Below are 27,841 nucleotides of genomic sequence, written 5' to 3' on the forward strand. Positions count from 1 at the left end.
TGTGGTGTTTCCAGAGCGACGCGAGGTTTAGCAGACGTACGGGGATAGGGCTAGAAGCGTCACGTGGTAACAGCTGCGCCGTGGGTGACTCTCGCGTGATTTTGTCGCGAGCTCGCCAGTAAGAGCGGCGCGCAGAGGTTGTTGGGAGCAGGGCAGGGCCGGGGAGCGGTTGAGGCGGTGTCAGTGGTGAGTGCGTGAGGGAGGTGGCGGGCGGGGGTTGGAGGGCGACGGGCAGCTCTGCGGCTTGGCAGTCCGCCAGCGTTAGGCAGCGCCTGGGGAGACTTTCAGCGCCCTGGCGCCTCGGTTCCTTCCCGACGGGTTTCCTAACTGTCGGAGGGGCGGGCGGTGCGGGTGGCAGCGGCACTTTTCTCAACCCCGAGCTGCTCGCCGGGTCGGTGTGCAGTCGTTCGGCGTGCTCGCGGCGGGACGGCTGCGTAGAATAATAAAAGCTTATTTTGGGAGAGGGGCCTCGGGGCCGGGTGGCGGCAAGAAGGGTACTGGCTGGGCTGCGGTACGGGGCTGTGAGCCGTTCAGCGCGGTGCGTCACTCGGCGGAACGGCTGCGGGGCTCCGCCAAGTAACGGCACCGCGGGGCGGGCTTTTCTCTTCCGCCGCTTGGTTCTCTTCCTGCTGCACCGCAGTTGTTTCTGAGCGGTTCTTGCACGACTCGCTGTTGCTGACTGAGGGCGGGGGAACTTGTTTTTCGTGGCTGAGCAAGCGTAAGCTTTAATGAGGGAAAATGGGAGTTTGCGGGGCTTTGTCTGGGCCCTGTTTGGGTCTTGTGACCGAGTTGGGAATGAACTGACACGCTGAGTATGGATGACGGTGCTGGAAAGGCTTTGCCTCTAGATAAGGTCATAGAATGTCTGTTTACCTATTGTAGCTTAGGAGCTAAAGGGAAGCTAAGCAGTACAACAGCTTCTAAGGGGTCGCTTTGCTCTACTCTATATCAATCAAAATACCTTCTTCACAGACTGTTAACTCAGTGTTTAAAAAAATAAACTGTACTTTTAAGCTGAAGGATGGTTGGATTCTTTCAGCCTTAAGTGCTTGTGTTTATGTGGATACGCTCTTTATTTGAGGAATGATTGATTTGGGCTTGGCCTGGCTTTGGGCTGGGGGGGAAGGGAGGGGAATACACTGAGCTCTGCAACTCTGCACGAGTTGCATCAGAAACTGTGCCCTGCTGTCGTTTCTTGTTCCTTGCCTTCTAGTTCCATGCTGCCTTAAGAAGTTCTAGGTTTCTCATTGGTCCCTTCACTTGTGGATGTTTATAATTAGGATCCTTGCAGTATGATGAGAATAGGCAATAGGAAAGTCTGCAGAAACACCTTGAGGTATGGTGCTGCTGCTGTTGAGGGCGGATTATCCTGTGTCTCTATCCAAATAACTCCACCAAAGGAAACTGAAAACACGTTCTAGTTTTTTTTCCTCTATATAGCTCTTTGGAATTTAAAAGAGTTTTAAGACTAATACATTCAATTTCCACGAAGTTGAAAATTCTGTATGCTTCTAGGTAAATGGCATTATATAGAGTGAGGTGAAACTTTCTACTGGAAGAGATCTGTTTGCGAGATTTAGCATATGCTTTCTGTTAATTTAATTTTGTTACCTGGGGGAGGAGGAGAAGTAAAATAGCTTGGAAAAAATGTAAGCTTTGTTTTCATACTTTTAACTCTTTGTTCTTTTGAAACAGTAGTTGGATCTTGAACTATTTGTTTTTTTAATTTCTTTTGTTATTGTAAAGTTGGCTAGGTGTACCAGTCAGCTGTACAAATAAGTTAATACTTGTTGACTGTGTGTTGAAGTTACTACAATTTATGTCTTTCATGTCTTTGTCACTTTTTTGAAGATGTGAAATGTCTGTGTCCTTAATGTCTTTTTATTATAAAATGGGGTAATGACTCTTTGTTAAGCTGTGGGACAAGCCAGTAGCATGTAAGACTAATGACTACAAAGTGCATATAATGCCTTGGGCTATGGAAATGCTTGTGTAGTACTGTGCTCTTCTAGTTCTGTTTGTGATCAGCTAAAGATAAGTGAGTGCGAATTTTGGAATTTTTTACCTTTTTTTTTTTTTGATAATGTTTGAGGTGGTGTGTGTGAAAATGAAGAGAGACACCTTAATGTATACGTGAGTCTTCAATCTTTCACATTCTTGAAGGCAGTATATTTCTTAGTCTTGGCCTTCCAGCCAGCCAGAAGATTAAATGTAGCCAATTAGAGAGGAATTGCATCTTAAGTGTTATTCTGCACAAGTATTAGACTCTTATTTTCATTATTCTTAAGCTGATCTGATGATCTTTATCAGTAGTTAAAGTTGCTTCTGTTTCCCCTGATGACACTTAGTTCTGATCTCCTTGAAATCCATACATCTGAAGCATGCTTTCCTCTGTTTTCCCTTGTTAAATATCACTTATGTTGAAATAATTATCACTCTGGGATTAATTTTTTGTCCTTATTTGGGCGTGGGGAGGCTAATCCTGAACAGTGCCAACCGCAACATTCTTTCAGTTCCATCCTGACTTGATATTGTAATGTACAATATTGTAATATGCAGCTCTGATGGTTTTCTCACTTGCAGAATTACTGTGCTTTCTCAAAATGTGCCTTTGTACGGGAACTGCTGTATCTTGGCCTGAACCTCTGTTTGATGAGCAATGAGTCAGCCATGGAGCACAGGTGAAGGCAGTTCACCTGTGCTGCTGGACGGGGTGGAGCCTGGCTGCACCTCTCCTCATATAAGAGCTGACTAGCGGTGGGGGAGGATCTCTTCTGGAGATCCACTCTGCTGGAGTTGCATAAGCGAGCCCAGGATGTGGGTAAGCTTTCTATCTATTCTCTTTTTGTTATCATAATCTGCTTTGCCTAACTCTGTTTATTAATTATAACGTCTTAATATTCATTGATTATACAGCCTTTTATGAAATGAATTAGATGGGTAAACAAATATTTGCATGGTGCTTCTAGAGCAAGAGAACTTCTGTTTTGCCATGTAAAATAAGCTTTTATTCTACAGTAACTTGTTCTGCTGCTAAGAAAGGTTGTGGGGTAGAGAAATCTTTTGATTTCTCTACCCCACAAATCACTTCAAATCACTTTTGAAATGTTAGTAGATAACATAACGGGTAACAGGTAATGTGGAGCTTTAAAAATGCCCATCAATATTTCTTCTGGAGATTGGAAGAAGGTGTGTTCCCTAAGCTTCTTAATGACATCTCATGCTATTCAGACCAAAGGTGTCTCTTTTTCTTAACATAGTTATCAGACTAGAATATAATGAATAATTAATAATAGTCTGACAAGTCAGAAAACTTAACAGTACTATAGATAGTCAAACTTGAGTACTGGAGAGTTCTGAAACTCAAATCAGATATTCTCTGTGTCTAAGAGTCCTTATTTCTACAAAAATCTACTTGAGGAAGTTCTAAATCACATAGCTCAGATTTTGTAGAATTATAGTATGAAATCCTTGGCATATGGTAGGGTGCTTGAGTGCATGCTTCCATCAATTTCTGTTCTAAGTTTTTTCTTTTTAAACAATGTGCTTCAACTTCGTTGGTCCATGGTGACCAGATCTAAAGATATGGTAGTCCCGAAAGAAGCAGTGCACATAGGACTCCTCTCAGTGAGTCATAAGCTAAATAATTAAATTTCTTATATGTTTGTTCCTGTAGCTCCTCAGGAACAAATTTGTATAACTTTGCCTAAATATGCAAAAATTATTATAGTCTCTAAATCATTGTGCTAGTTTTACTCACTTTGCTTTTCTTCAAATCATTGGTCATCTGGTGAAGTTTGTGTTTGGTTTCTACTGATTTCAGTTCTTTAGGAGATTCAATTGAACTGACTCAAGTCCCAACTGTCATCTGATGTTCCTGCTCTGGGAAAAGATGTCCAGGATCTGCAATGCTAACAGTAAAGAGCTTCCTATGTGGCTTCTGAGAGGAGTTGCAGCACGTGCTCTGCATCCAAACAACAGTTCATGTTGTCATGAGCTTTCATACTTACCATGTGTGCAGTGAAGTAGCAATTATGAATTTCAGAGTCACAAGTTGCACCTAAAAAAGAATGTGGTGGTGGATAAAATTAAAGCATTAACTACAAAATCTTTTCAGTACTCATGATTAGGTTCTCTTTTAAGAGAGATGAAGAGGAACGGTTTTTAGGATGGAAATAAAAAGATTGCTGTGCAAATTTCAGTTACCCAGGATGATCTAACAGATGATCAGCATGTCTTCCTATTCAGCAAATATTCCTATAATGCTTCATTCCTGACAAGTGCAGAGGCATGGGTTGTTTCTGAGGAATTTGATGGGATGGGAAAAAAACCAAAACAAAACAGATGGGAAATATGGAAGGGGAAGGGCAACCTGCTCTGCTGCAGCTTGGTGAAAGCAGAACCCATTTGTCTTCACTTGGTGATAACAGCTTTCTTCTTGGCTTCTGGGTGGAAGAGTGAACTTGCTTCCCAAGTCCACATCTGGTGTCTGTGTGTCTACCTAAAGTAGTGTAGGCTTCAGAAAAGCTTTAATGTCTTCAATTTTTTTTTTTTATATTTGGTTGTGCTGCTTTTCAGCACAAATTTAGCAAAAAATGTTTTATTACATGAAGCATTTGAGTAAAAGCTGTGTAGATATCATAGATGCTGTAGAGCGTATCTTACTTTGAATCTTACTTCGTGTGTCTTTGATTAAAGTTATAAGTGGGATGAGGCAGATGAAAGGAATTTTAATTAAAAAAAAATAAACTTAAAAGGGAGAAAAGGTTCTTTGCTTCAAGATAAGGGATTGAGGGCCACCAGCCAATTCCAGTTCTGGGGTTGAAGACAGTTTAGCAAGGCCATTAATTTTCTGCTGCTACTGAAACCAAGCAGGAGGCAGCCAAATGGCATTTGGCCACCAGTGTGTTTGATGTGTCATGAATATGGACGGATAAATGAGAGAACGTGCAGTTCTTCCTTAAATACAGCTGAAGCATGCAATGAGACAGTGATCACCCTATAGTGATTTCTGCACTATGCAGTGCAGAGAGGCTGCTGGATAATGTTAGTCAGCTTGGTAGCGTGGTCATCAGTGTCCTACTCATCTGCAGGCCTGCATGTTTTTCTGTGGATGTCATGGGAAGAAAAGTTTTGAGAGCCCAGAGCATTTACTTGTTAACATCTGCAAAACTCCTTCCAGAAGGGGTGAAGTGAGAAAGGCCTTGCATAGAATGGATTGATTGGTAAAGCTAGGTATGGAAATTGCATATGAGTAGGGGGATTAGGAAAGGCAGAGATAGAGACTGGGGATGGACTTCTAAAGGGAAGATAAAATCAATGCAGTAGTAGCTGTAGGGGACAGAAGTGTTGTATGTTTTCCTCTATCAACAGAGCTCTTAAAGTGCATTCAGGCACCTACAAAGATAGTAAAATATATGAAAGATTCAGGTGCACTATATATTCAGGAAATATGCTACTTTCTAGAGTATCACGTCCTAGAAAGATAGTTCAATCTTCCATTGTTGGTTTAGTTTGATGACTTTTGTTAATTTCTATAGTATCTTAGTAGACCAGATGTTGGAATTTGCATCTCTCTAGAACCCACTCCATCCAGACCTTTTTTTTACTTAATTGTTCATCTTTCTATGTTGTGTTGTTTCTTCTTGGGCCAGCATGCATTTGTTCCTCCAAAGAAGTAAAGCCATATAAGAGAGAACTGAAAGTAGGACTATCAAACTTGTCCCTTCCACCTTTTCCCAGAACTTCTAGGTTCAGCTTGGGAGGTGGATGGAGAACAACTAAGAAACCTGATTTGAGCTATAGGATGTGTTAGAAATGTTTAAAAGACAGTGAACAGCTATTTTGTCTTCTCTTATAGTGAATTATGATAAATATAACTCAGGCCGTCTGTATTTGTCTTCTGCAGGTTGTAGGCGGTGGTTACAGAAGATTCCGCCCACAAGTAGTTGCCTGTAGTAACTAGATAAGGAAGTAGTAACGCAAGCGCTTACGTAGAATGAGAGGGGCGTAGACGAAGCTGTGCAAGACTATATAAGCTCCTGTCGCGATCAAATAAAAGCCATTTTACCACCCACCACATTGGTGTGCACCTTGGTAAATGGACAGACCGTTGAGTCCCTAACGATTGCGAACACCTGAATGAAGCAGAAGGCTTCATTTGGTGACCCCAACGTGATCGTTAGGGAATAGTGGTCGGCCACTGGCGGCGTGGCGATCCTGCTCTCATCCGTCTCCCGTGGGGAAGGAGGCGATGACCCTAGAAGAGGGGGCTGCGGCTTAGGAGAGTGGAAGCTGGGTAGCGTCGGACGGGGCTCTACGGCCAGGAGCCTGCTTTACCTGCCGAGGACCCAGGAAACCATCGGAAGAGAAGCCCGGTGGCTGCTTGATCCGCGGGAGAGAGAACGCCCGGCGGAGTGAACATGGATGCCGTCATAAAGGCATTGTTGATCGGACGCCCCAGGGACCCAAAACCAACAAGGAAGGAGACAAGCAAGAAAGACCCGGAGAAGAGGCCCTTGCTGCCGACGAGAATTAATGAAATTACAGTGCTTGTCTGTTTATTGATCCTGTATGAGATTGCGGGAGTGGGTACGGGTATACACTTACTAGAACAACCGGGGAACCTTTGGGTTACTTGGGCCAACCGCACAGGCCAGACAGATTTTTGTCTCTCTACGCAGTCAGCCACTTCACCGTTTCAGACATGTTTAGTCGGTGTCCCATTAGAGATCCAAGAACAGGATTTCGAAGGGTACGTCTATGATACTAATTGCACAGGATTAGAGCAAGACAGACTCATTATGTCAGCTGGAATTACGGGTAGCCTTAATGATAGTATGACTCTTGGCTATCGGAGAGTAATTTGTTTACTAGCAAGGTTGAACGTCTCCCTCTGGAATGACCCACCAGAGCTACAACTATTAGGCTCCCAGTCCCCCCTAATGTCACTAACGCCCCTAATGCCACTGATAACATAGCCCTCATGGCGGGAAACTGTATAGGATTCGCCCCAGATTCAAACCCAGCCGGCATCTACGGATGGAGTCGTAGACAAGTGACGCATGACTTCCAGACAAACCCGTGGTTTAACCCCTTTTTTGATCCTAAAACCAACTCCTCAGAACAGTTCACAATAGTAACAGCTGATAGGCACACACTTTTCACGGGAGGGGGATATTGTGGTAGATACGAGCACAGATATTGGGAGTTGTACAATTGTACTAGTATACAACCTCAGTGCCTCTACGCCGGTACATCATGGAACTACTGGTGCTCCTCCCCCATCTACACCATCTACACATGCACAGTTCGGGGTCAGACTACACAAAGCTCACGCCCTCCCTGGAGAACGTGTGAGAGAATGGGGGGCAGGTGGGTCAATAGCTCGCAGCTCTTCAATGTGAGTGAGTCCTTCAGTACAAGTGTACAGATGTCCTGTGAGGGCGAGCGTCTTGGCAACGCCAGTGGATGTTGTGGGGCGGCCGCTACAGTTCTCCCACCAGGGGCATGGGCTAACTGTAAGAGCGGGGGTTTTACTAAACCAAAAGCGTTACCACCTGACATTTTCCTCATCTGTGGAGATCGTGCGTGGCAAGGAATTCCAAGCCGTCCGGTAGGGGGTCCTTGCTACTTAGGGAAGCTTACCATGTTAGCACCTAATCACATGGAAATCCTTAAAATGCTCGCCAACACGCCCCGAGCAGCTGTGAGACATAAACGAAGTATATCACGTTTGGACAGTACGTGCTCAGATGAAGTACAGCTTTGGAGCGCCACGGCAAGGATCTTCGCGTCCATCCTGGCCCCGGGAGTAGCAGCTGCACAAGCCTTGAGGGAAATTGAGAGACTGGCTTGCTGGTCCGTTAAACAATTTAACAACGTCACTCCTCGGAGATTTGCTAATGGACGTCACAAGCATCAGGCACGCGGTCCTGCAGAACCGAGCAGCTATTGATTTCCTGCTTTTGGCTCACGGCCATGGTTGTGAGGACGTCGCGGGAATGTGCTGTTTTAATCTTAGTGACCACAGTGAATCCATACATAAGAAGTTCCAGCTTATGAAGGAACATGTTAACAAAATCGGCGTGGAAAAAGACCCAATTGGAGATTGGCTGCGTGGACTGTTCAGAGGCATAGGGGAATGGGGTGTGCATTTACTGAAGGGTCTGCTTATGGGACTTATGGTCATCTTGCTTTTGTTAGTGTGCGCGCCTTGCCTTTTGCAAATTATGTTAAGCTGCACCCAGCGGATGATTGACCGCACAATTAATTACCGCATAGAGTATAAGAAAATGCAAAAAGCTTGCAGAGAAGCAGAGAACGCAATTGGATAAGATCTTCCATGCAGTGGAGGGAACAAGTTTGTATTAGGCGAAGTACGAAAAGGGTCCCTCCATTGCCTCGTTTGTTCACCATAAGGTTAGGATTAGAATTACTCTGCGAATCGGGATGTAACGGGGCAAGGCTTAACTGAGAGGACAATGGCATGTATAGGCGTAATGCGGGGATTTTGGGTGTACGCGATTAGGGTCCTCTCAGGTTGTAGTGGGTTAGCTTGTGCATAGGGAGGGGGAAATGTAGGCGGTGGTTACAGAAGATTCCGCCCACAAGTAGTTGCCTGTAGTAACCAGATAAGGAAGTAGTAACGCAAGCGCTTACGTAGAATGAGAGGGGCGTAGACGAAGCTGTGCAAGGCTATATAAGCTCCTGTCGCGATCAAATATACGCCATTTTACCACCCACCACATTGGTGTGCACCTTGGTAAATGGACAGACCGTTGAGTCCCTAACGATTGCGAACACCTGAATGAAGCAGAAGGCTTCAGCAGGTGAACAGGATATTCTTAGTGTTTCGATTTAAATCAAGTCACTTTAAATATGCTGACATATATTCTCTTTTCTGGTGGAACATTCTTCTTGATGTTCTTCATATTCTTCTTGATGTCTCCTTATCAAATTCTTGCCTTTATAGAACTATTTGAGCCTTGTAAGTGGAACTAACTGCATGAAGAGCAGCTGGGTGGGATCATGACAAACACACTCTGGAAAAAGTATTTAGTGTGACCATCTCTTTATGTAAGAACAGCAGGATCTCATGTCTACAGCAAAAAAGAAAAAATGCCAAGATGCTTGTAGTTCCTTATTTAGTGAAGCGTTGCAGCCAAACAAGATGAAGGTTGTTTACAGCAATCAAAAACAATACAGTGTAGTAGAGACTCTTGTTTTCAAGTGGATTTATTTGTCCTGCAGTTCCTCTCTTCACTGAGACTGAAATATTACCACCCCTCCACCCTCCTAAAGAAAAAGGAAAAAAACCAAAACAATATCTGTTTCTTTAACATGTAATGTTTTTTTCCCTCTGACATTAAGTGTTACGACTGTGTTAAACACAAGGGCCAAGGATGTAAAATGAAAGCTAAGTTGAACTGTGATTCAAATGTAACACAGGCAACTTAGTCGCATTCGTACTGAGGTCTGGAAAAATTAATAAATAGCACTATTTCAGGGGGGACAAAACTCTAAGTCACCTCCCTTGTGAGGACAGACTGGGAGAGTTGAGGCTGTTCAGCCCAAAGCAGAGAAGGCTCTGGGGAGACCGGACAGCAACCTTTCAGTGCCTAAAGGGTGGATATAAGAAAGAAGGGGACAGGCTCTTCAGGAGCTGTTGTGATAGGGCAAGGGGAAATTGTTTCAAACTAGAAGAGTGGAGATTTGAGTTGGTTATAAGGAAAAAGGTTTTTTTTTTTATGATAAGGGTAGTGAGGCAGTGGCACAGGTTGCCCAGAGAGGTGGTAGATGCTTTGAGGGCCCTGGAGACATTCAAGATCAGGCTGGATGGGGCTCTGAGCAGAGTGATTGTGCTGTGGGTGTCCCTATTCATTGCACGGAGTTGGACTAGATGATCTTTAAAGGCCCTTCCAACTCTAACAATTCTATTATTCTGTGATTTTTTTATTTTTATCATTATTGTAGGAAAAAGTTCCCAAATAGAGCGTGGTTCAAGATCATGCAGGCACAACTTCTACTTACCTTCCCCATCTCACATGTGACTCATAACTATGACTTGTGTTGTTTGTTCAGTGTTTTTCTTCCAGCTGTTCTGTTTACTGATAACTCTTTAGATATGCCAGAAAACAACTATCTGATGCTTTTGTAAGAGGAAAAAATGACTTGCAGACTTAGCTTCTCTCTGTTCCTTAGTTGTGAACATTACTGAACTAGTAGTAGACTACTCCAGATGTGCCTGACAGTCTTCAGTTTAAAGCTATAGAGCATTTTCACTTAAGGAAGTATTTCTGTAATGTATAAGCTATTAGTTCCACTAATCAGTATTCCAAATTGACCATGGTTATTTTTTGTTGTTGTCTCTAATGGAACAAATCAAAGATAGGCTGATAACCATTCAAAAGCAAAACTCAGATCCTAGTTGTGTGCCAGTACCACCTTCCCGAAGACTTTTAGTGAAAGCAAACATGTAAGGACTGTATATTCTCTAGGTGTCCTGAATTCTCTGCTACTTGCTGCCTTGTTGAGACAACAGTTTGTTAATAGTTATTGTTTGATGGAAGAGACCCCTTAGGACTGTTGTTCTTTGACAGATAGAACTGTTGCCATAGTTAATATGAACACGAGGACGTTGTTACAGCTTGTGTATGTACTGTAGATAAAGACTAAAATACCAGCTGTTGTATACTCCTGCCATTGAAATGGAGAGTCTCTAATTGAGACAGCCTACTCATCCTAATGTTTCCTGGGTGATAAGGTAGTTGTGATAACTGTATGTAGGTTATTGAAATCTATTTTAAATGCCTTTTTCTCAGATCTTTTTGTCCATTCTAATTTCTTGAAGGAAAATCGGCTAGGGGTACTGTGGAAGTTACCACTGTTTTTCCATTGTTCTTTTCCTGTTGATCAGTACATACCACTGTGATTAGGTCAGTTCTCCTGCTCCAGGACTCATTTGGTGAAAGAACTAGCAGAGAGCCAGTCATGGTTCCCAGGGTCTCTGAGCTGGCTGGCCTCTTGTCCAGACTCAGCCTGTCCCAAGGCAAGCGTTACTTTGGCTTGTGCCAGCTGGCTCTAATCCCTGGGGTAAATGCTGGACTACAGAAGGAATTGTGTATGAGTTGACTGATCTGTCTCTATGGTTTTAGGGCAATTTCTGTATCTTCTGTGCTGCAAGAATAGGACTTAATCCAATGACCACACTGCTACCTTAAGCCTTACTTTTCTTTAAAATGTTAATAGTGAGACATTTTTACTTAGTCTAACTGAATGCCTCGTTGTTTTTTCCTCCCAAATGCTATAGGAAACAATGCCCCTCAACATTTCACTTAGGTGGAAAACAATATAAATTAATTATTTTCCAACATTTGCATAATAAATATATTCAGATAGAAAAATGAAAGTACAAATCTACTTGCATACCTTTTAAAGGTTTTGTATGTGTTGTTGTGAGTTGACTGAAAGCCTGTAGGCAATTGATGTGTTGCTTTTTAGGAACAGATAGAAAGGTGGTGGGAGAGAAAGTAGAAGCAGTGTGGTAGCTGGTCATACTCAGGTTTATTAATTTCCAGTAGGTTTTTAGCAATGTGCTGCTAGTATATGTACTTTTGAAGAAATATAAATAAGTGTACATAGATATGAGGTTACTGCTCATACAGAACTATGCTATAGTTATTCTAGCATGCTTTCTTATAGTATAGAATACCCAAACACATTTCTTTTACTAATACATTAGTTGGTGCAGAATTTTAGTGCCTGGCTGAACTCATAGGTTTTGACAGCAATTGTGTGACACTGAGATTGATTGCAAAGTGCTAATGCTTGCAACTCAAGCTTTTGATCTGGAAAGTCTTTATTATTTCTTCATGGAAGTCGCTGAATTACATTGCACTGAGATTTTCATGAATCTAATGAGTTTCTTGGTACTGAGAAAGCTGAACTGCTTGTCCATTAAATGGTCTATTTATTCCAGTGATTTGCATTCAGAAGTGGTCTCAAGTAGTTGCTTTAGGCTAAGTGAGAATAAAGCAAGCACCTGATTATTTTTCTTTTCTGCTTTCCTGTTGCAGAGAATTCCTGCATGGCTTCTCTGTTGATGAACTTTGGCCAGATCTCTTCTGTGGTTGTGGTGGTTTTTGTTTTTCTCTCTGGTATCCCCCTGAATTTATTTTTTTTTTTTAGTTTACACTGTCCTTTGGCAGAGAATTCTACCATTTTGTTTTTAAAACTGTCTTCTACTGGCTTCACTTAGTGGCTCTGGCTTAGGTTGGAGTAGGTCAAGAACAGCTCAGTTCATTCACCCTCCTGCTCTCTCCATCATTCTGTAGACCTCTGATTTCTTTACATTTATTTATTTTTTTTAAAGACCAAAGACTTCAAGCCTTCTCAGTTGTTTCTCATGTGGAAGCATTTTCACATCTTCACTACTGAATTTTTCTGCTTTCTGTTAATTGATAAGCTTTGCAGTAGATTGTGTGGAACCTGTCAAAATGTAATATTTTTTTTGAGTGAAGTGTAACTTAAGCTTCCTCCTTTTTTCTCCTTAACAACAGTAAGGAGACTAAAAATATTTTTCCTTACCAACACAGAGCATTTTTCTGTGTAGATATTTATAAGAGCATGACAATGACATCATAACCCACTGAAGCCTGCAACTATGTGCGATAAATGTGTTGTTAGTAATGTGAAGGAATCTGTCAAGTGTTTTTTATCACTGGCTATTTTAGTTCTTGATTTATCAATTTGTTTGGAGAAGAAGCCTTGTTCACAAACTTCTGTGAGTGGAAGCTGAAATGATTATTGTCTCTAAGGATCTGAAAAGAATTTAGGGAATCCTTAATTTGTAGATGAAAATACTTCTTGTCTTCTGCAACCATACTTGAGATTCTCCTTCAGTTTTTTTCCAAGTGCATTTGCCTGGTTAATCATGCCATTGTGAAGTAAGCCTAGCTGGTTGAGTTCCAGCCAAAACAATGCATCATAACTGAGTTCTAAGAACTTAGCCTGCTTTAAGATGTTGGCTGTTCCTTCACAGCAGTGGGAGGTGAAACTTGGAAAATTCTTCCAAGTGTATTTTTGGTCTTCAACTGTAGTAGAGATTGTGACTTAGGCAAGTATCAGGCATGAGAAGGCAATTCTTTGTTAATGACCTATAAGTTGGCCATGTTGTGAAGAATCAGTACGTGTTTGACTAGCGGCCTGCTCGTGCTTTTGGTGATCATTGCAACCATGTTTGGTGTAAAATCTACTTGAGACTTAGGTCAGCTCCCCTCCTGCTTTTCCATTAAACTATGGTTAATGTTGCTTGGTGCATTTCGCTTTGAATTCTTTCTGAACAGAGTATTTTGAAGGCACCATCTACGCCACAAAAATATGAGTGTGCCATTACTGAGGTATGCTGTTGCTATCTATGGCAACTTTGTAATTCTGTGAATAGTTTACATTCTCTGTGCTGTGTTTTGCTTTCTCTTGTATAATTACTTAGACGTAAAATCAAACTCTGGTATCCTTACCCACAGTGAGTTTTCTACTTAAATCACAGTGGCAATGTATTTCTGCAGTGAAAAGAAGTAAAAATCATTAAATTTGGCCAGGTTGCTCAGAGAGCTGTGGGTGCTCCATCCCTGGAGGGATTCAAGGCCACTTTCGATGAGGTCTGAGCAGCCTGATCCAATGGGTGACAGCCGAGCCTTGGAACTAGATGATCTTTGAGGTCCCAAGACGTTCTGTGATTCATTCCGAGAAATTTCTGGGCAGTTATTAGATGTGATGTGAATAACTAAATGAAGCTGCGGCCTTTGACTAGTTAGAAAGAACTGTTTACGCTGTCACGTTTCTCTACACGGATCTACTGTTTCTTCTCTAAGACACTGAAGTTTATTTCCGTAGATGAGACCAACTACTGAATACTTCTGTGGTGAAACACTATTCAATGCCTTTGTGAATGTGGCTGTATGTCTTTCATTCTTGTCTAAAGTTTTACGCATAGTCTCAAAGCATAAACGTAGCTCAGGGAGTGGCAATGTGCTGTTAGAGGTGGTGAGGAGAAAAGTCATTGTCAGAATGCCTTTATCTTGGAAGATAATGCATGGTCTTAGAAAAAACTTACTATTATATATAGATTTGCTTTCTTGAAAGCCTTTTAAACAGATACTAATTTATTGCATTCATTCTTGTAAGTTTTCAAATACGATACTATTTAATTGTGAAGGTTTTTTCTGGGTAGAGATTTGGCTCCTCTGCTTTGACATTTATGTGTATGTGTATATTTATAGTTGTGATCTGTCTGGAATTTGCCTTTGTGGTTTTATTTGCTCTTTAACTTGTTCTGTGGTCTAGTCCTGTCTTGCAGTTTTGTCTGAGCTTTTAACGTGTGAGGAATTTAGTTTTTTTAAAAGTGTTAATTGAAAGGAGATATGAGCATATTTGTTCAACTTCAGCTATTTCAAAGAATGACACAGTTCTTCTTTTCCTTAAGCAAAACTTATACTAGTACTAATTTATGACTGATCTGGAGTTTGAGTTCCCTAATGTGACTTGTAAGAATTGGAGATGTTTTCTGAGAACTGCTATTTCTAAATAATTGGTTATCAGCTAATAAGCCTTGAGAACTACTATTCCTTTAGCAATCAGACCTTTTAGATCTAGTAGAATTTAGGAAAACTGGAAAAATATCTACAGACTTTGTTTGAAAATTAAACCTAACAATTGTGGCAATATACTGTAAAGAAGAGATCTGATCTTTATTGTGTATATCTTGTAGATAAAGTGGATAAAATTCTTGATCTGCTTGACATTTTAGTACTTCAGTGAGATATATGCAGCATCAGAAGCTGACTTCATTCAGTGTTAATAGAATCATGTGGTCAAGCATTACTAATACCTGTATGTCTGTATCTGTATGTCTGTGTATGTTATGCTTTTGAGTAAAAGTGAATAGGACTACTTGTGTAGAGGATGTTTGAAGAACCTATGTATATATGAATGCTTAGAAAACTTCTGCTACAAAAGAATGCCTTCATGCTGAGCATTGTTTCAGAACTTACTTTCATTTTTGTCTGACAAATGATGTGCTGCCTGAAAGTATATGCATGTAAAGTAGACACAGACTACAACTTTCTAACAATTGGGATTCATCACATAAGCTGTGTTTCAGGTGCTCCTCTAGTATTTGAATTTTCACATGCTGCACAGGCATTTGAAATATTTCTTTCTTTTTGCTCCTTTCCCTACCATGGAATGAAGCATTTGGAAGAAAGAAGAGATTCTACCAGAATCTAAACTTGGTAATTAACATTGATATTTCCTGTAGTAGTGTGATCACTGAGCATAGTTTGGCAGAAAATGGTTTTCCAGAATTGACTAAGCACTATTTTCACAAATGCCATTTGATATGACAGCAATTGAATACGGCTATTGCTTCTGGCTGTGTAAAGAATCAGCCATCAGCTTTTTGTTTATGTGGTATAGCATTCAGAAGTGTTGATACAGTAGAATGAGGAAGAATGCTAAATGACAGATTGTGTGTATGAGGTGGTGCCATAGACAAGTGTGTTACTGGAGATGTGTGTTTCACAATTTGCTTGATGCTTGTTCATGAGCATTCTGAATCAAAGCATTAGGTAATAGTTTTTCTGATTTTATAGCTACCTAGCTTAGTGGTTATGGGGGGCATCATAGAGTTGCAGAATGCAGTACTACTAGCTTGTCACATACAAGGAGCTATATAAGTTCTACCAGGTTGCATGCTGGTAGTGCTCCCTAGGCAAAATTCAGTTAAAAGTCCAAATAGATGGTGAGCTGGCATTCCAGTGTGGTGCACATGGAATTCTGGGCACTAGCAGGTACGCAAGCAGGGTAGGTACCTCCTACCCTATTCCAACCCAAACACCAACCTCAATAAAGGTTTTACTCTAATGCAAGGACTCTGGGGAGCTGGGAACTTGCTGACAGAATGCCTGGTGATGGTCAAAAATACTACTGCAAAAGAGAGTTTTTGAAGTAGAAAGGCAGAAACTTGTAAAGAACTAACTGATCCCATAAATGAATTCATCTGTCCCACCCTAGGTGATCACAGGATATTCCTTCAGGCATTAAAGAAACTCAGATTATAGCATGAAAAACAAGTATATAGGAGGTTTTTCAATAGCTGTTTTCTGTTCACCTGCATTTATTTGAAGGAGCTGCAGTGCCAGAAGTTCGTGTTATGGACAGTGCCCAAAGGATTTTATTGTTAACAACACTGAAGGGGGAACATAGGTAAAAAAAACAAAAGGTCTCTAATTATATGATAAAAAAGATAGGGAGTGCCGAGAGAAAGAAGGAGCATACGTTATGAAATGTTGTTTCAGTTGTCTCATCAAGTAGGCAGGAAGTAGAAGTAGCAGTAGTCATTGCTGTGTTCACTCAGTCTTCATTGTTGCATTGTTGTAATTTTTAGAGAATAACTTACCTAATTAGGGTATAACTTGGCACTAGTGCTGGAAGAGCGTGTTTCTCTCTGTAGGCCCCCTACAGAAAGGATGCCTGAACAGTTACTCACTGTAATTGTTAGCAAAGTTTTTCATTGTGACTTCTTCAGTTCCGACGCCTAGGTGGAAGAAGCTTTTGATTTAAAGAGAAGTCCTGACTACTGACTATCTTTTAATGAAGCCTGGAAAATTAATTACTATGTCTTACAAAATGGCGGGGGGCAGTGTCAGCCATGCTTATGGAGACTCCTTAGTTATTCTTGTGATAATTAAAATATATAATTAATATAATGTTCTCAATGGGGAAAAAAGGTTTTATACTTTGCTTTTAAATCTAGTGTATATGTACTCTACCACTTCCATTGACCAGAGGTTTTGCAAAACTTAATGAAAGATAAACCTGCAGCTAGTCTGAGGTACTGCTGTTCTGTACATTCTATGATGTATCACCGTGGTCACACAAATAGTGTGTGGTCCTGTTCAGTGCACTGCAAGTGATGTAAGGTGTGACCCTGCTGTGCTGGCTCAAACACTGCAATGGCAGCACAGCTGAGCATTGTGACTCCTTGTACTGTTAGTTCTGCTAGAGGACTTTGGGCTGTGCTGAATTCTGTTTTTGTCAATAGTGATGAAGTTTGTTTGCTGTTGTTATTCAGAGTGACTGTGACTGCTGAGTTTGGATGATGATTTGTCATATTCACAGCTATTTCCTGAGCATAATAAAGTTAAAGCTGCCCCCTAAAACATACATAAGTAAAGTTGCTTCTTAGGGAGTAGTAGTATGTTTCAAATGAAATCTGTTTCAGTGTTTTAATTCAACCTCTTATCCCCTCTTGCCTTAGGGATTTGATAGCAGAAAAAATCCTCAACTTAGGACATGGATCTACAGGATGTTATCTGGGAGAGTGGATTAACGAAGGGAATGTTTTTTAAAGAAAGATAGGGAGAAAAGTGTAAAAGACTAGCTTTATTTTGTGTAGAGCTCAATAACAACTTATTCCTTAAGCTGTGAAGAGAATTGATTCTGGAACCTTGTGGCTCCCAGTGTTCCAGAAACTTAAATCAGTCCTGAGAGATTTGGTGATAAACAAATCAGATTCTTCTTCTCAATGCCCTTTCACCTCTGTTGGTTTTGAAATATTAATTACAGGTATGCAAAATCCATGGCTGTGGTGAAATGTCATCTTTCATCCCTATTGCTATTCCAAGGAGATTAGACAAAAATCTAAGCAAATCCCAGATACATTGAGGGAATCTGGTCAAATCTAGCGCAGTGAGAAAGAACAGGTAAGATGTGGGGAATAGGGTGATGACATAAGGGGGTGAGATATCTCTTTTTATAATACGCTGTTTTAGAAGAAATCTTCTCTATTTGTCTCCTTTGAAGTTAGACCAGAATCTGGAAAACAACTTCAGAAACTGTTTTCTTTAAAGGAACAAAACCAGTTAATCTAAGGATTAACATTCTCTTTTGAGAGTCCTTTATCTTATTTATACCCTCTTAAACTTTGCAACACTATAGGGAAGATAGTTTGAGTCTAAGAGATGCTTTCTTACGAGTAAGTTCCAGATATGACTAAAATTAGCATATTTTAATCCTTTTTTTTTTCCAGGAAGGAGCATTTTTTCAAGCTGCGCTAATCAAGTTTATTACAATCCTGATAAACAAGGATAGTTTCATAACTGAAAGAAATCAAACAGTCTAAAACTTGATACCATTCCCTCTCCAGAGTATTAGAAAACCTTGAATATTACAATTTGAACTACATGTTGTAAAAGAAATGTGCAGGAATTGGGTACTTTTCTGTTAGCTTTCATATGACAGCGCTAATGCTGGCTGTTACTGATATGTTGCGATACTCGCATTGGCTTGATATTGCCACTATGGGGGGGGGGGGGGAAGGGGGGGGGGGAGAAAAAAATAATAACCCACGCATTTGATCTGCTTCTAGTGTTTGTTGGTTTCTTTAAGGTTTCTTTCATGTTTGATTCTTTGCTTAATGGTACAGTCAACTGCAGCTGAGAGTTAATTAATTTTATTTTTAAAGAAATGCAGTTAGTCTTTCTGAAGCTTTGTCGTTAGCTTTGGTGTCAAAAACTTTGCAGTCTTTGCTGGAAAGTGTACAAACCCATGTTGATTATATGTTCAGAAAGCAGTTGTATGTACAGTTGTCACTACAGAAACAGAAGTAAAATGCTGTAATTATTTCATATGAGCTACTGGATTGCTGTTGGAGTGATTATGTCTTTTAGACTTGGTTGGGTTCATCCCTGCTGGTGAAAGGCACTGCATTGCACTGTTAAATGCTTAAACTTTCTAGTTGCTGGAGGAGGGAGGAAATAGTTCAACAGTTTGTGTGTGTGCATGCTTGAGAGCAAATGGACTGTGCAGACTGTTCAGCAGGGGAAGTGACGCCCTGTAGTATTTGTCGTTCTAGAAAGAGTCGGAGACACGTAGTTTAGATGGGAGGACTCTGAAGAGGGCTGTGTCCTGTCCTGTGTGTGTAATTATTTATAAATGAGCAACAGCGGAAGGAATGAAATACGGATAAGCTATCTAACGTTTCTCTAGCGTATCAGAGTTTGTTGGTTTTTTTTTGTTTTTTTTTTGTTGTTCTGTTTACTTAATTTCCAAATTTGATCTTTATTTTTCCTTCTCTAGCTTCTCCGCATTGCTGAGATACTGGATACTGGTTTCTTTATAACAAGGAAAGTCTAAATTCCTGTAACGCTGAGGATGGGGAAGGATTATTATTCTATTCTGGGAATTGAAAAGGGGGCTTCTGAAGAGGATATCAAAAAGGCTTACAGAAAACAAGCGCTTAAATGGCATCCAGATAAGAACAAGTCTGCTCATGCAGAGGAAAAATTCAAGGAGATTGCAGAAGCTTATGAAGTGCTGAGTGATCCCAAAAAGAGAGACATTTATGATCAGTTTGGGGAAGAAGGTACGTATATCTTTGTTGTAATTTTTGAGGGGCCACTTGTGTTGGAAGAAACAAAATAAGCACAGATGATGCATAAAAGTATATGTTGGTTTTAGGCAATATGTCTGTACCACTTGGATTTTTGTCTCATTTTTATAATGTAATTTTATAATGTAAAATGTATTGCACAGGTTTTATGATAGTCTAGTTTTAATTTCTTCTGTTAATGTTTCTGTGTTTAAGAAGTCCCAAATACTTACTTCACAGGCAGAAAGTCATTGGACTGCAAAAGTCTGTATGACCCATAAATAGCTTTCTGGGATCTCGTCTTACTGCTGCCTTCCCTTACTCTAGCACTTTCTGAGATGCAGTCAGAGAGATGAATTCTGTTTTAAGATTTTGTTAAAGGGCACTCTGCTTGATCCTGCAGTCCTGAGCAGAAGCCCAGGTGTCCAGTCTGTAGTTGTCCTTGGCTTCTTGCCTAGGGGGGAAAGAATTCGGCTGATGTCATGAAATACCAGCACATTTTTTTAGCTTTAATTGTAAACAGTGATAACATGCCAAGAGAATGAGGCCTCAGAAATGTCATATTTATCCTAAAATGGTTATCTGGAGAGGATTTTTTTTTTAATTTATTTTTGACCAACATGACTTGCCTCAGTCTTATGATTGAACAACAGAGGAGGACATTAACAACCCTCCTCTTAAAATTATACTGTCAGAAATTCCAGATGAAATCATTATTTCTGTTTTTAATATGTATGTCCATTCATTCATTGCCATTCATGCCCCCCCTCGAGAGAGCAAGAAAGGACACCTAGCATTATTTTGTGCAGGAAGTTGCAAGTTCTTATATGAAATTTGACCCTCTGTCACCTGTGGGGCTTAATGAATTTGTTAAAAAATTGTTATAAATTCATGTAGAAGGCCTTTAGCTTCTGCACGTGGTGCAGTGTTTTTTGTTTGTTCTACTGCAGTTGTCCAGAATGTTTAGGGCTGTTTTTAAAACATTCTTGGAAAAAGCTTTAGATACCAGAGGCCTTCATTCCCTCTTGGTCTTCTGCCTCCTTGCATTTCTTCCTATTTTCCACACCTCTTTTCTGTATCTGACTATAAAAACTATTTACCTTGTGATTCCTTGATTTTTTTATTTTTTATTTTTTATTCCTGTGCAGCATTCTTCTCAAATGGCTCTCCCGAAGATGCGTTTTTTTACGTTATTTTTCTCAGAAGTAAGGCATGTGGCCTTTTGTGTCCTAGCACATATACTTGAGTCTAGAGATTCAAAATGTACGTTTGTTTATTTTGGACAAAACGTTAAAGGTAGCAGTGGTGACTCTGGAAAATACCTTGTGATGACTCAGTTGTTCTCTCAGCTTTTCCATTGCTTCAGAGAGTGTAATTAGCAGTTCTGAGGAAGAGGTGAGGAGGTGGGATACAGGAAGCAGAAAACATCATTATTTTTTTTACAATGAAGAACCTTGGTGTGCCTTTCAATAAAAACTTCTGACCAGCTATTCCAGGAGGTGTCATTTTGTTACCACAGATTCTTAGATCCACTGATCAGATTGTTTACCATTAACAGTTCTGTGCTATGTGGATAGCACTACACATTAAGTACTTTTTAATGGCATGGTGTGGAGATGAGGGAAGTTGTCCTTATTCTGATGTCTTTCTTAGTTACTGCTGGTAACTGGTATTAGGCTTAGGCATAGAAATTCCAAGCAAAACAGTTGGGGGGGTGTGGGGGGGAGGAACAAACCAAAACAAAATGTTTTTTCAAACAAAAAAAAAAAAGAATTGAACATTATGAGTTTTGAACTATGTGTCCTACAAAAACTTTCAATTTTTTTTCTTAGATGTTTGAGATGGTATATTGAAACTGTCAGTGCATCAAAGCAAAAATCTAATAGGAGTTAAGAAAGGCATATAGAACTTATTGCAAACCCAGTCAAGAAGTGCAAAGGACCAGGCAGTGAGAATCGTAAGGGAAGTCTTACCAGAAAAGCATTAAATGTGGATATCTTCCTAGGGAAGATAGAGGTAGAGAAGAGTTATTTGAGAACAATGTGGGTTGTTGTTTGTTTTTTGGGTTTTTTTTTGTTTGTTTTTGTACAGAGCTGATGACAGTTTATAGAAGATTTTTGTACACAAATAGGTCTTAAGAACTTCTGAAGGTTGTTTGTTTTGTGGCTGAATAGAATTATATTCCCAAGTTTCTTCTCTTTTCTATCATAAATTTGAGATTTTGCTCTGAATGTTAAAGAAACAGTATGGCTGCTTGAGTGTTGTCCTGTTCCTTTATTCTCAAAATTCATTGCAGGAGAACAGAAGTAAAGCTTATCAACAATAGATTGGAGTTGAATAATGGAGACTGAGAGAAAGATTATTTGAATTAATAGTTGATACTGAGTAGTCTGATATTTCCTCATTGAGGAGGAGTCCTTCCACTCTACCCCAAAGACCTTTTCAGCTTGTCAATTCTGATATCTATTCTCCCACTCTTTGATAAATGGAATATTAATATAGGCTTTCTTGCATAAAATTTTGCATATTTGTCTTTTTTTAGGTCTGAAAGGAGGAGCTGGAGGACCTGATGGACAGGGTGGTACCTTCCGGTATTCCTTCCATGGTGACCCACATGCTACGTTTGCAGCTTTCTTTGGTGGCACAAATCCTTTTGAGATCTTCTTTGGAAGGAGAATGCCTGGTGGTAGAGACACTGAAGACATGGAGGTGGATGGTGATCCTTTTGGATCATTCACTAGTTTCAGTATGAATGGTTTTCCAAGAGAAAGGAATACAGTAGGTAGCCAGTTACGTCGTAAACAAGATCCCCCTGTAATTCATGAGCTTAAGGTGTCATTGGAAGAGATATATCATGGCTGCACAAAAAGGATGAGGATTTCACGTAAAAGGCTGAACCCAGATGGTAGAAGTGTCCGAACAGAAGACAAAATTCTCACTATTGAAATAAAAAGAGGATGGAAAGAAGGCACCAAAATCACTTTTCCAAAAGAAGGTGATGAAACACCCAACACAATTCCAGCTGACATTGTTTTTATCATAAAAGATAAACCTCACTCTCATTTCAAGAGAGATGGATCAAATATTGTTTATCCTGTTAAGATCAGCTTAAGGGAGGTAAGTCTTCTTTTAGTGGAACTCATTGTTCAACCCTATTATAATGTGGTACCACAGCTGTACAGCACAAACTAAATGACAGCAATGAAGTGTTTTCTTCTGTTCTAAAGAAAGCATTTCTCATAAAAATGTGACTACAGAATGTAGTTATTTATAGTGGAAGCACTAGCTGTTTTGATATAAATGGAGTACTATTTCAAGCTGTTTACCATGGAGGAGGTGGAAGAGAATGAAGATGGAAGAGTAAAAGTTGATATGACTTAAACCTTTGTACTTTACCTTTCTAGATAAATACATATTAGGCTAAATCAACAGATACATTCAATATAGTATGCTTATTTATTGTGTGATGTAATTGCTGCTTCCACGGAACAAAGTAGAAATTTCTTAACTATTTTCAGTGCCAGCAAATTCTAAGCCTGCCTTTTTTATGTCATACGTTATTTCAGTGTGATTTCAAAGTAGGTAGAGATTGATTTCATGAGGATAAATTATTGAGAACAGGTGTTATAGGAGCTATATATAACAACAAAAATGCTATAGCTTTTTTTATTCTATTCCAAGAACAAAACACGCTGGCTTTCAAAAGGAAAGAATTGGGCAACCAAGGAGAGTTCTTCAGAATCTGAAGCTGTGCTGTGGTCATAATTTAAAAATTAACATAGCTGAGTGTTTTGTGTTTTCTTTCAATCAGTATTAGGTGAAGGAGCGAGTTTTTACTTACTTTTTGAGCTCTTTGTGCATATTATGAGCTCCCTTCTGTGAGGATTCCTATCTAAAAATACATTTAAAGTAAAATGAAACACAACAGGGTGAAGGAGGGATAAAACTATTTAATGATGTGTGTAATACAGTTCTTCATGGATGAAAGACCATGTAGATTTATTGCACTGTTACGTAATAGTGAACATCTATCAGTATAGACCAAGTATACAGGACCAGGTGAAGTGGAAGAATCTTTATCAGAAACCTTAGTAATGAAAACAAACAGGAGAAAACCTGTTTGTTTTAATGATGTTTTAATTTTGATATTCTAAAATAGTGTTTGTTGACCATCACAAATGCTCTCCTAAGACAACTATTAAATTTGATTGTCTCTACTAAAAGACATTTAAATGTTGTATTATTTGATGTAACATAAGTTGATAAAAGTATTAGAGTAAATCCCTGTGCAGTGTGAACAAAAAATTGAACAGTAGAATTCTAAATTATTAACAGTATTCTAAAGTATTAACGGTAGATTCTAAATTACCAGTATAAATTGTAAAGTATCTGGAGATTTGCTATTGGAGAGTTTTGAATGGTGTGTTTGCCCTGGGCTCAATTACCATACTACTTGATAAAGTCATGGAAGAATATATAAACTCACTCTTCAGTGGGTATTACATAAGATTAGTGTATCTTGTCAAAATTCAAATAGACTTACGAATACTAGATCTCTGCACTTCACAGTGGAGGTATTCTGTTTACAATGCTAGTCTTTTCTAAATAAAATTCATGTGTAGCTACGGCGTTCTGACCAATCCATTTTTCTCATGATACAATCTTTTTCTCTAGGCATTGTGTGGCAGCTCTATCAATGTGCCAACAATAGAAGGAAGAACCATACCCATGACAGTAAATGAAGTTGTAAAGCCTGGGATGAGAAGAAGAATTATAGGATATGGTTTGCCATTTCCCAAAAATCCTGACCAACGTGGAGACTTAATTATAGAGTTTGAAGTAATTTTCCCAGATAACATTTCTCCAGCATCAAAAGAAGTACTTAGGCGAAATCTTCCAGTTTCGTAAAATGAGGACTATGTCAACTGTTTAAGCAGGACACTGGAAATGCAGAAGACTGGCAAGTCTGTGCTTTAAAAGTGCAATGTGTAACAACTAGTGGAATATCTGTTTGTTTTTTTTTTTGTTTGTTTGTGGGTTGGGTGGGGGGAAATATTGTAATGCTGCATGAGAAGAAAAGAGTTAAGTACAAGTCATATGGATGACTTCTGCAGTATAATTTACAGGGAAAACCACTCATATTTTATATTAGATCTTCCTAATCAGAAAAGCTTATTCAGTATTTTGCTTAATATAAAGCGTAGTCAGTTTTTACAAAGCCAATGCATATTTCTGATAAAGTACTCAAGCCACCAAGTACTTTTATTCCTTATATCCCTACTCTATCTAACATAAACAGTTTATACAGAAATTGGATGTGGTAGAAATATACACATGCGAACACTTTAAATTACAAAACAGTAAGGATGCTACTTGGTATGTTGCTTTCCACTGCACAAAGCATAGTCTGGGAAAATCAGCTTGGGCTCCTAAATTGCCCCCCATTGAAATCAAAGTATTTTCTTTATTTCATCAGAATGTGAGGGGTCTGCATTAGAAGTCTAGGAAAGAGCATGTATCTTGAGGAGAAAGTAGCTGTTTGTTGAGTGGTTCCTCATGCTTCAGGCATGGATTGTACAAATGCATATACAGCAAGTGTGGGCCTGCTGTCACATGAGACAGGGAAATTGGGTGACAAATAATGTAGAGAAGTCTGAGATACTCAGTGCCTTCTTTGCCTCAATCTTTACCGATAATACAGTCATGACCAGGAGTCAGCTTGCTGAAACCAGAAGGGAATCCTGAAACAAGGAAGAGGTAACCTCAGTGGTGGTGAACCAACATAGAGATGCATTAAACTAAATATACAGAAATCCATGACACCTGACAGGTTGCATGCAGAAGTGCTGAAGAATCTAGCTAATGCCTTTACAAGGCCTTTCAATTATCTTTTAATTTGAGAAAGGTTTCTGTAGACTGGTAAGAAGCAAATATCGCTCCTATCTTCAAGAAAAACTAGAGAGAAGATATGAGGAATTACCAGCAAGTCACCCTTAATGCAGTTCCTGGGAAGGTGAGAAGGAGTATCCTCCCAGACAGCATTTTCAAACATGTGGAAGGCAGTAAAGCAATTTAAAGTCAGCATAGATTTACAGAGGGGGAATCATAGTTGACCAACTTGATTTCATTCTACAGTGTGGTGATTAGCTTGGTGGATAATGGAAAAACAGTCTGTGTTCTTTACCTTGACTTTAGTAGGCAAATTGACAAAGTACAGATAGATAAGTGGACAATGAGATGAATTAAAAGTGACTGAATGAGTGGCCGCAGGGGTTTTGTTATCAGTGTCACAAAGTTCACTAGGAGGTAAGTCACTAGTGGTGTATGCAAATGCTCGATACCGTGGCCAGTAATATTCAGCATCTTTGTTAAAGACCTGTATGATGGAATGGAATGCACACTCAGCAAGTTTGCATGTCACACAGAACTGTGAGGAGTGGCTGATAACACCACGTTGATTGTGCTGGCCTTAAGAGGGGCTTTGGTGGTCCAAAAAAACCATACAGAGGAAAAAAATACAGTTCAGTGAGTAAAAATTTTGCTCCCTGAAGTATTACTGAGTTATCAGTACAGTCTTGGGGCTTGCTGTCTGGAAAGCAATTTTGCTGAGAAAGGGCTTTGAGTTTCTGGCAGACAACAAACTGACCATGAACTAGCAATGTCCTTGCAGCAAAACAGGCTAATGGTATCCTGGGTTGCACTGGGAAGCCTTGTGAGCTGATTGAGGGAGGTAATCCTTCCCTACTCCTCACTAGTGAGGCTGCATCTGTCATACTGTGTCCTGTTGTATGCTCCCCAGTAGAAGGAAGACAGTGGCTTGATGGAACAAGTCTATGAGAGATTGAGAGAACTAGAACTCTTCAGTCTGGAACGCAGAAAGCTCAGGGGGTTCTTATAAATGTGTACAAGCATTTGGAAGGAGGGAATGAGGAGACGGGAGCCAGACTCTTTTCAGTATCACCCAGTGTTGGGACAAAAAGCATGGGGACAACTTAATACACTTTTTTTTTTTTTAATACTGCAAGGGTGGTCACAGACTGTGGAGTATCCATCCGTGGAGATGCTCAGAACCAAACTGGACAAAGTCCTGGGCAGCCTGGTCTAGCTGGCCATGCTTGAGGAGATTTGGGTGATCACCAGAGGTTCCTTCCAACCTAAAAGATTCTGTGTACACTGACTTAGGAACCTTTTTCAATAGACAGTATTAAGGACCATCCTCTGTAATTGAGGCTTATCCCAAAGATGGGTGATGCTGATGTGACAGCTTGAATCCATAGGGAATAGGTTTTTGGGTGGAAAGATGTATAAAGAACACTGTAGAAGTGTACCGTAGAATACAAATATGACTTATCTTTGGAGTTAAATAAGGTGCATAGGGAAAAAGAAAGCCCTCTGTAATAGTCTAGTTTTGTAATATTGTAATAGGGCTGGTTCCCTGCGTTTTGGTGGAAGAAATGCCTTGCAGATTTGTTCTTGTTACTTGAGTTTAAAATATAATAGAGTGCTTTAGCAACAGTTTCAGAGAATGCTTTTCTTCATAAGAAGAAAATATATAGAATTTGCTGTTAGCCTTTTGACTGTGGAAACTCAGTAGTTACCTGCTTTGTTAGGTAGCTTAAGAAATAGCAGTATTAACTTCATATAAACGCTTTTCTGTGGGAAAGTAAATAATATGGAAGTTGGGATTCAATTTACAATAGCTTTTTAATGAGCACAAAAAATTCCATTTTTGTTACTCAAAGAAATAGAACTTCTGGAAGATACTGTTCAAATAATTTTTCAACTGCGGATCTCTTTGTATGTTGTCAGTTGTAGTCCTACAACTGCAGTAGATCTACAAGGAATGAAACAATTGCTGGAGCAGTATCACAAAGGGCAAACTTAGCTGCTTAATGTTTCTGCGTATTGTTAACACTATATCTTGTTTGTTGAAAAAGTTCCCAATATGTACTGTATTGCATTTCTTATGTGGTTTTTAAGTAAAAAGTGTAAAGTTGTTTTTTCATTTTCTCTCATCTTTTGTTGTGTTGGCAGATGCTGAAATCTATTTGACTTAAGAAGTGTATCATCCTAAAATATGTGTATGTTACTTTAAAAGTTAATGGAATTGAAATTTTGTAATCCAGGATCTTGTAACATTAATCTAACTTGTTTTAAAAAAACAAAACAAAACAAAAAAACCCTCAATTACAGCACGTTATCTCTTGTAACTGTTTGCAGGTAGGAAAAGTAGTGTTCAATTCAGGATTTGCAGTATCCTGTGCACTTTTAAAGACATATGTACAGCAAACTTCTTTTTTTTTTTTTCCCTAATCGTTTTCATGCTCAAAATTCAGAAGAACTGTAGAATTGGTATGAATTTTTTATTTTTTTAATGGAGAGATAACAAAGCATACATTTCAAAAAATA

General features: G+C 39.6%; 2 protein-coding genes across 5 annotated transcripts; both read left to right on the forward strand.

The window, feature by feature from the left end:
* Window positions 1-75: 75 nt before the first annotated feature.
* DNAJB4 (DnaJ heat shock protein family (Hsp40) member B4) lies at window positions 76-27,437 on the forward strand. Of its 4 annotated transcripts, none has more exons than XM_052666751.1 (4): window positions 76-186; window positions 19,141-19,426; window positions 21,975-22,549; window positions 24,107-27,437. In XM_052666751.1, exons 2-4 carry the CDS (start codon window positions 19,216-19,218, stop codon window positions 24,338-24,340), a joined length of 1,020 nt encoding a protein of 339 aa, XP_052522711.1. In that variant the 5' UTR covers window positions 76-186; window positions 19,141-19,215; the 3' UTR covers window positions 24,341-27,437. The 4 variants fall into 4 exon arrangements, with proteins under 4 accessions (XP_052522711.1, XP_052522714.1, XP_052522712.1 ...); XM_052666754.1 differs by lacking the exon at window positions 76-186 and adding an exon at window positions 594-718; XM_052666752.1 differs by lacking the exon at window positions 76-186 and adding an exon at window positions 15,322-17,765.
* Window positions 6,423-8,723, forward strand: LOC128072670 (uncharacterized). The gene is given in 3 exon segments (XM_052666701.1): window positions 6,423-6,936; window positions 6,939-7,869; window positions 7,871-8,723. Coding segments are annotated over 3 exon segments (1,911 nt in total). The 3' UTR covers window positions 8,337-8,723.
* Window positions 27,438-27,841: the final 404 nt, after the last annotated feature.

The sequence above is a fragment of the Tympanuchus pallidicinctus genome, unplaced genomic scaffold (assembly GCF_026119805.1).
Source record: "Tympanuchus pallidicinctus isolate F22 unplaced genomic scaffold, pur_lepc_1.0 scaffold7, whole genome shotgun sequence".
In the NCBI taxonomy this organism is placed as follows: domain Eukaryota; kingdom Metazoa; phylum Chordata; class Aves; order Galliformes; family Phasianidae; genus Tympanuchus; species Tympanuchus pallidicinctus.

Excerpts from the sequence above, each read along its gene's own strand:
- DNAJB4 (XM_052666751.1), top strand. The coding sequence starts at position 19,216 with ATGGGGAAGGATTATTATTCTATTCTGGGAATTGAAAAGGGGGCTTCT. Across the intron at positions 19,427-21,974 it reads TGATCAGTTTGGGGAAGAAG|GTCTGAAAGGAGGAGCTGGA; the intron begins GTACGTATATCT and ends GTCTTTTTTTAG. Across the intron at positions 22,550-24,106 it reads TTAAGATCAGCTTAAGGGAG|GCATTGTGTGGCAGCTCTAT; the intron begins GTAAGTCTTCTT and ends CTTTTTCTCTAG.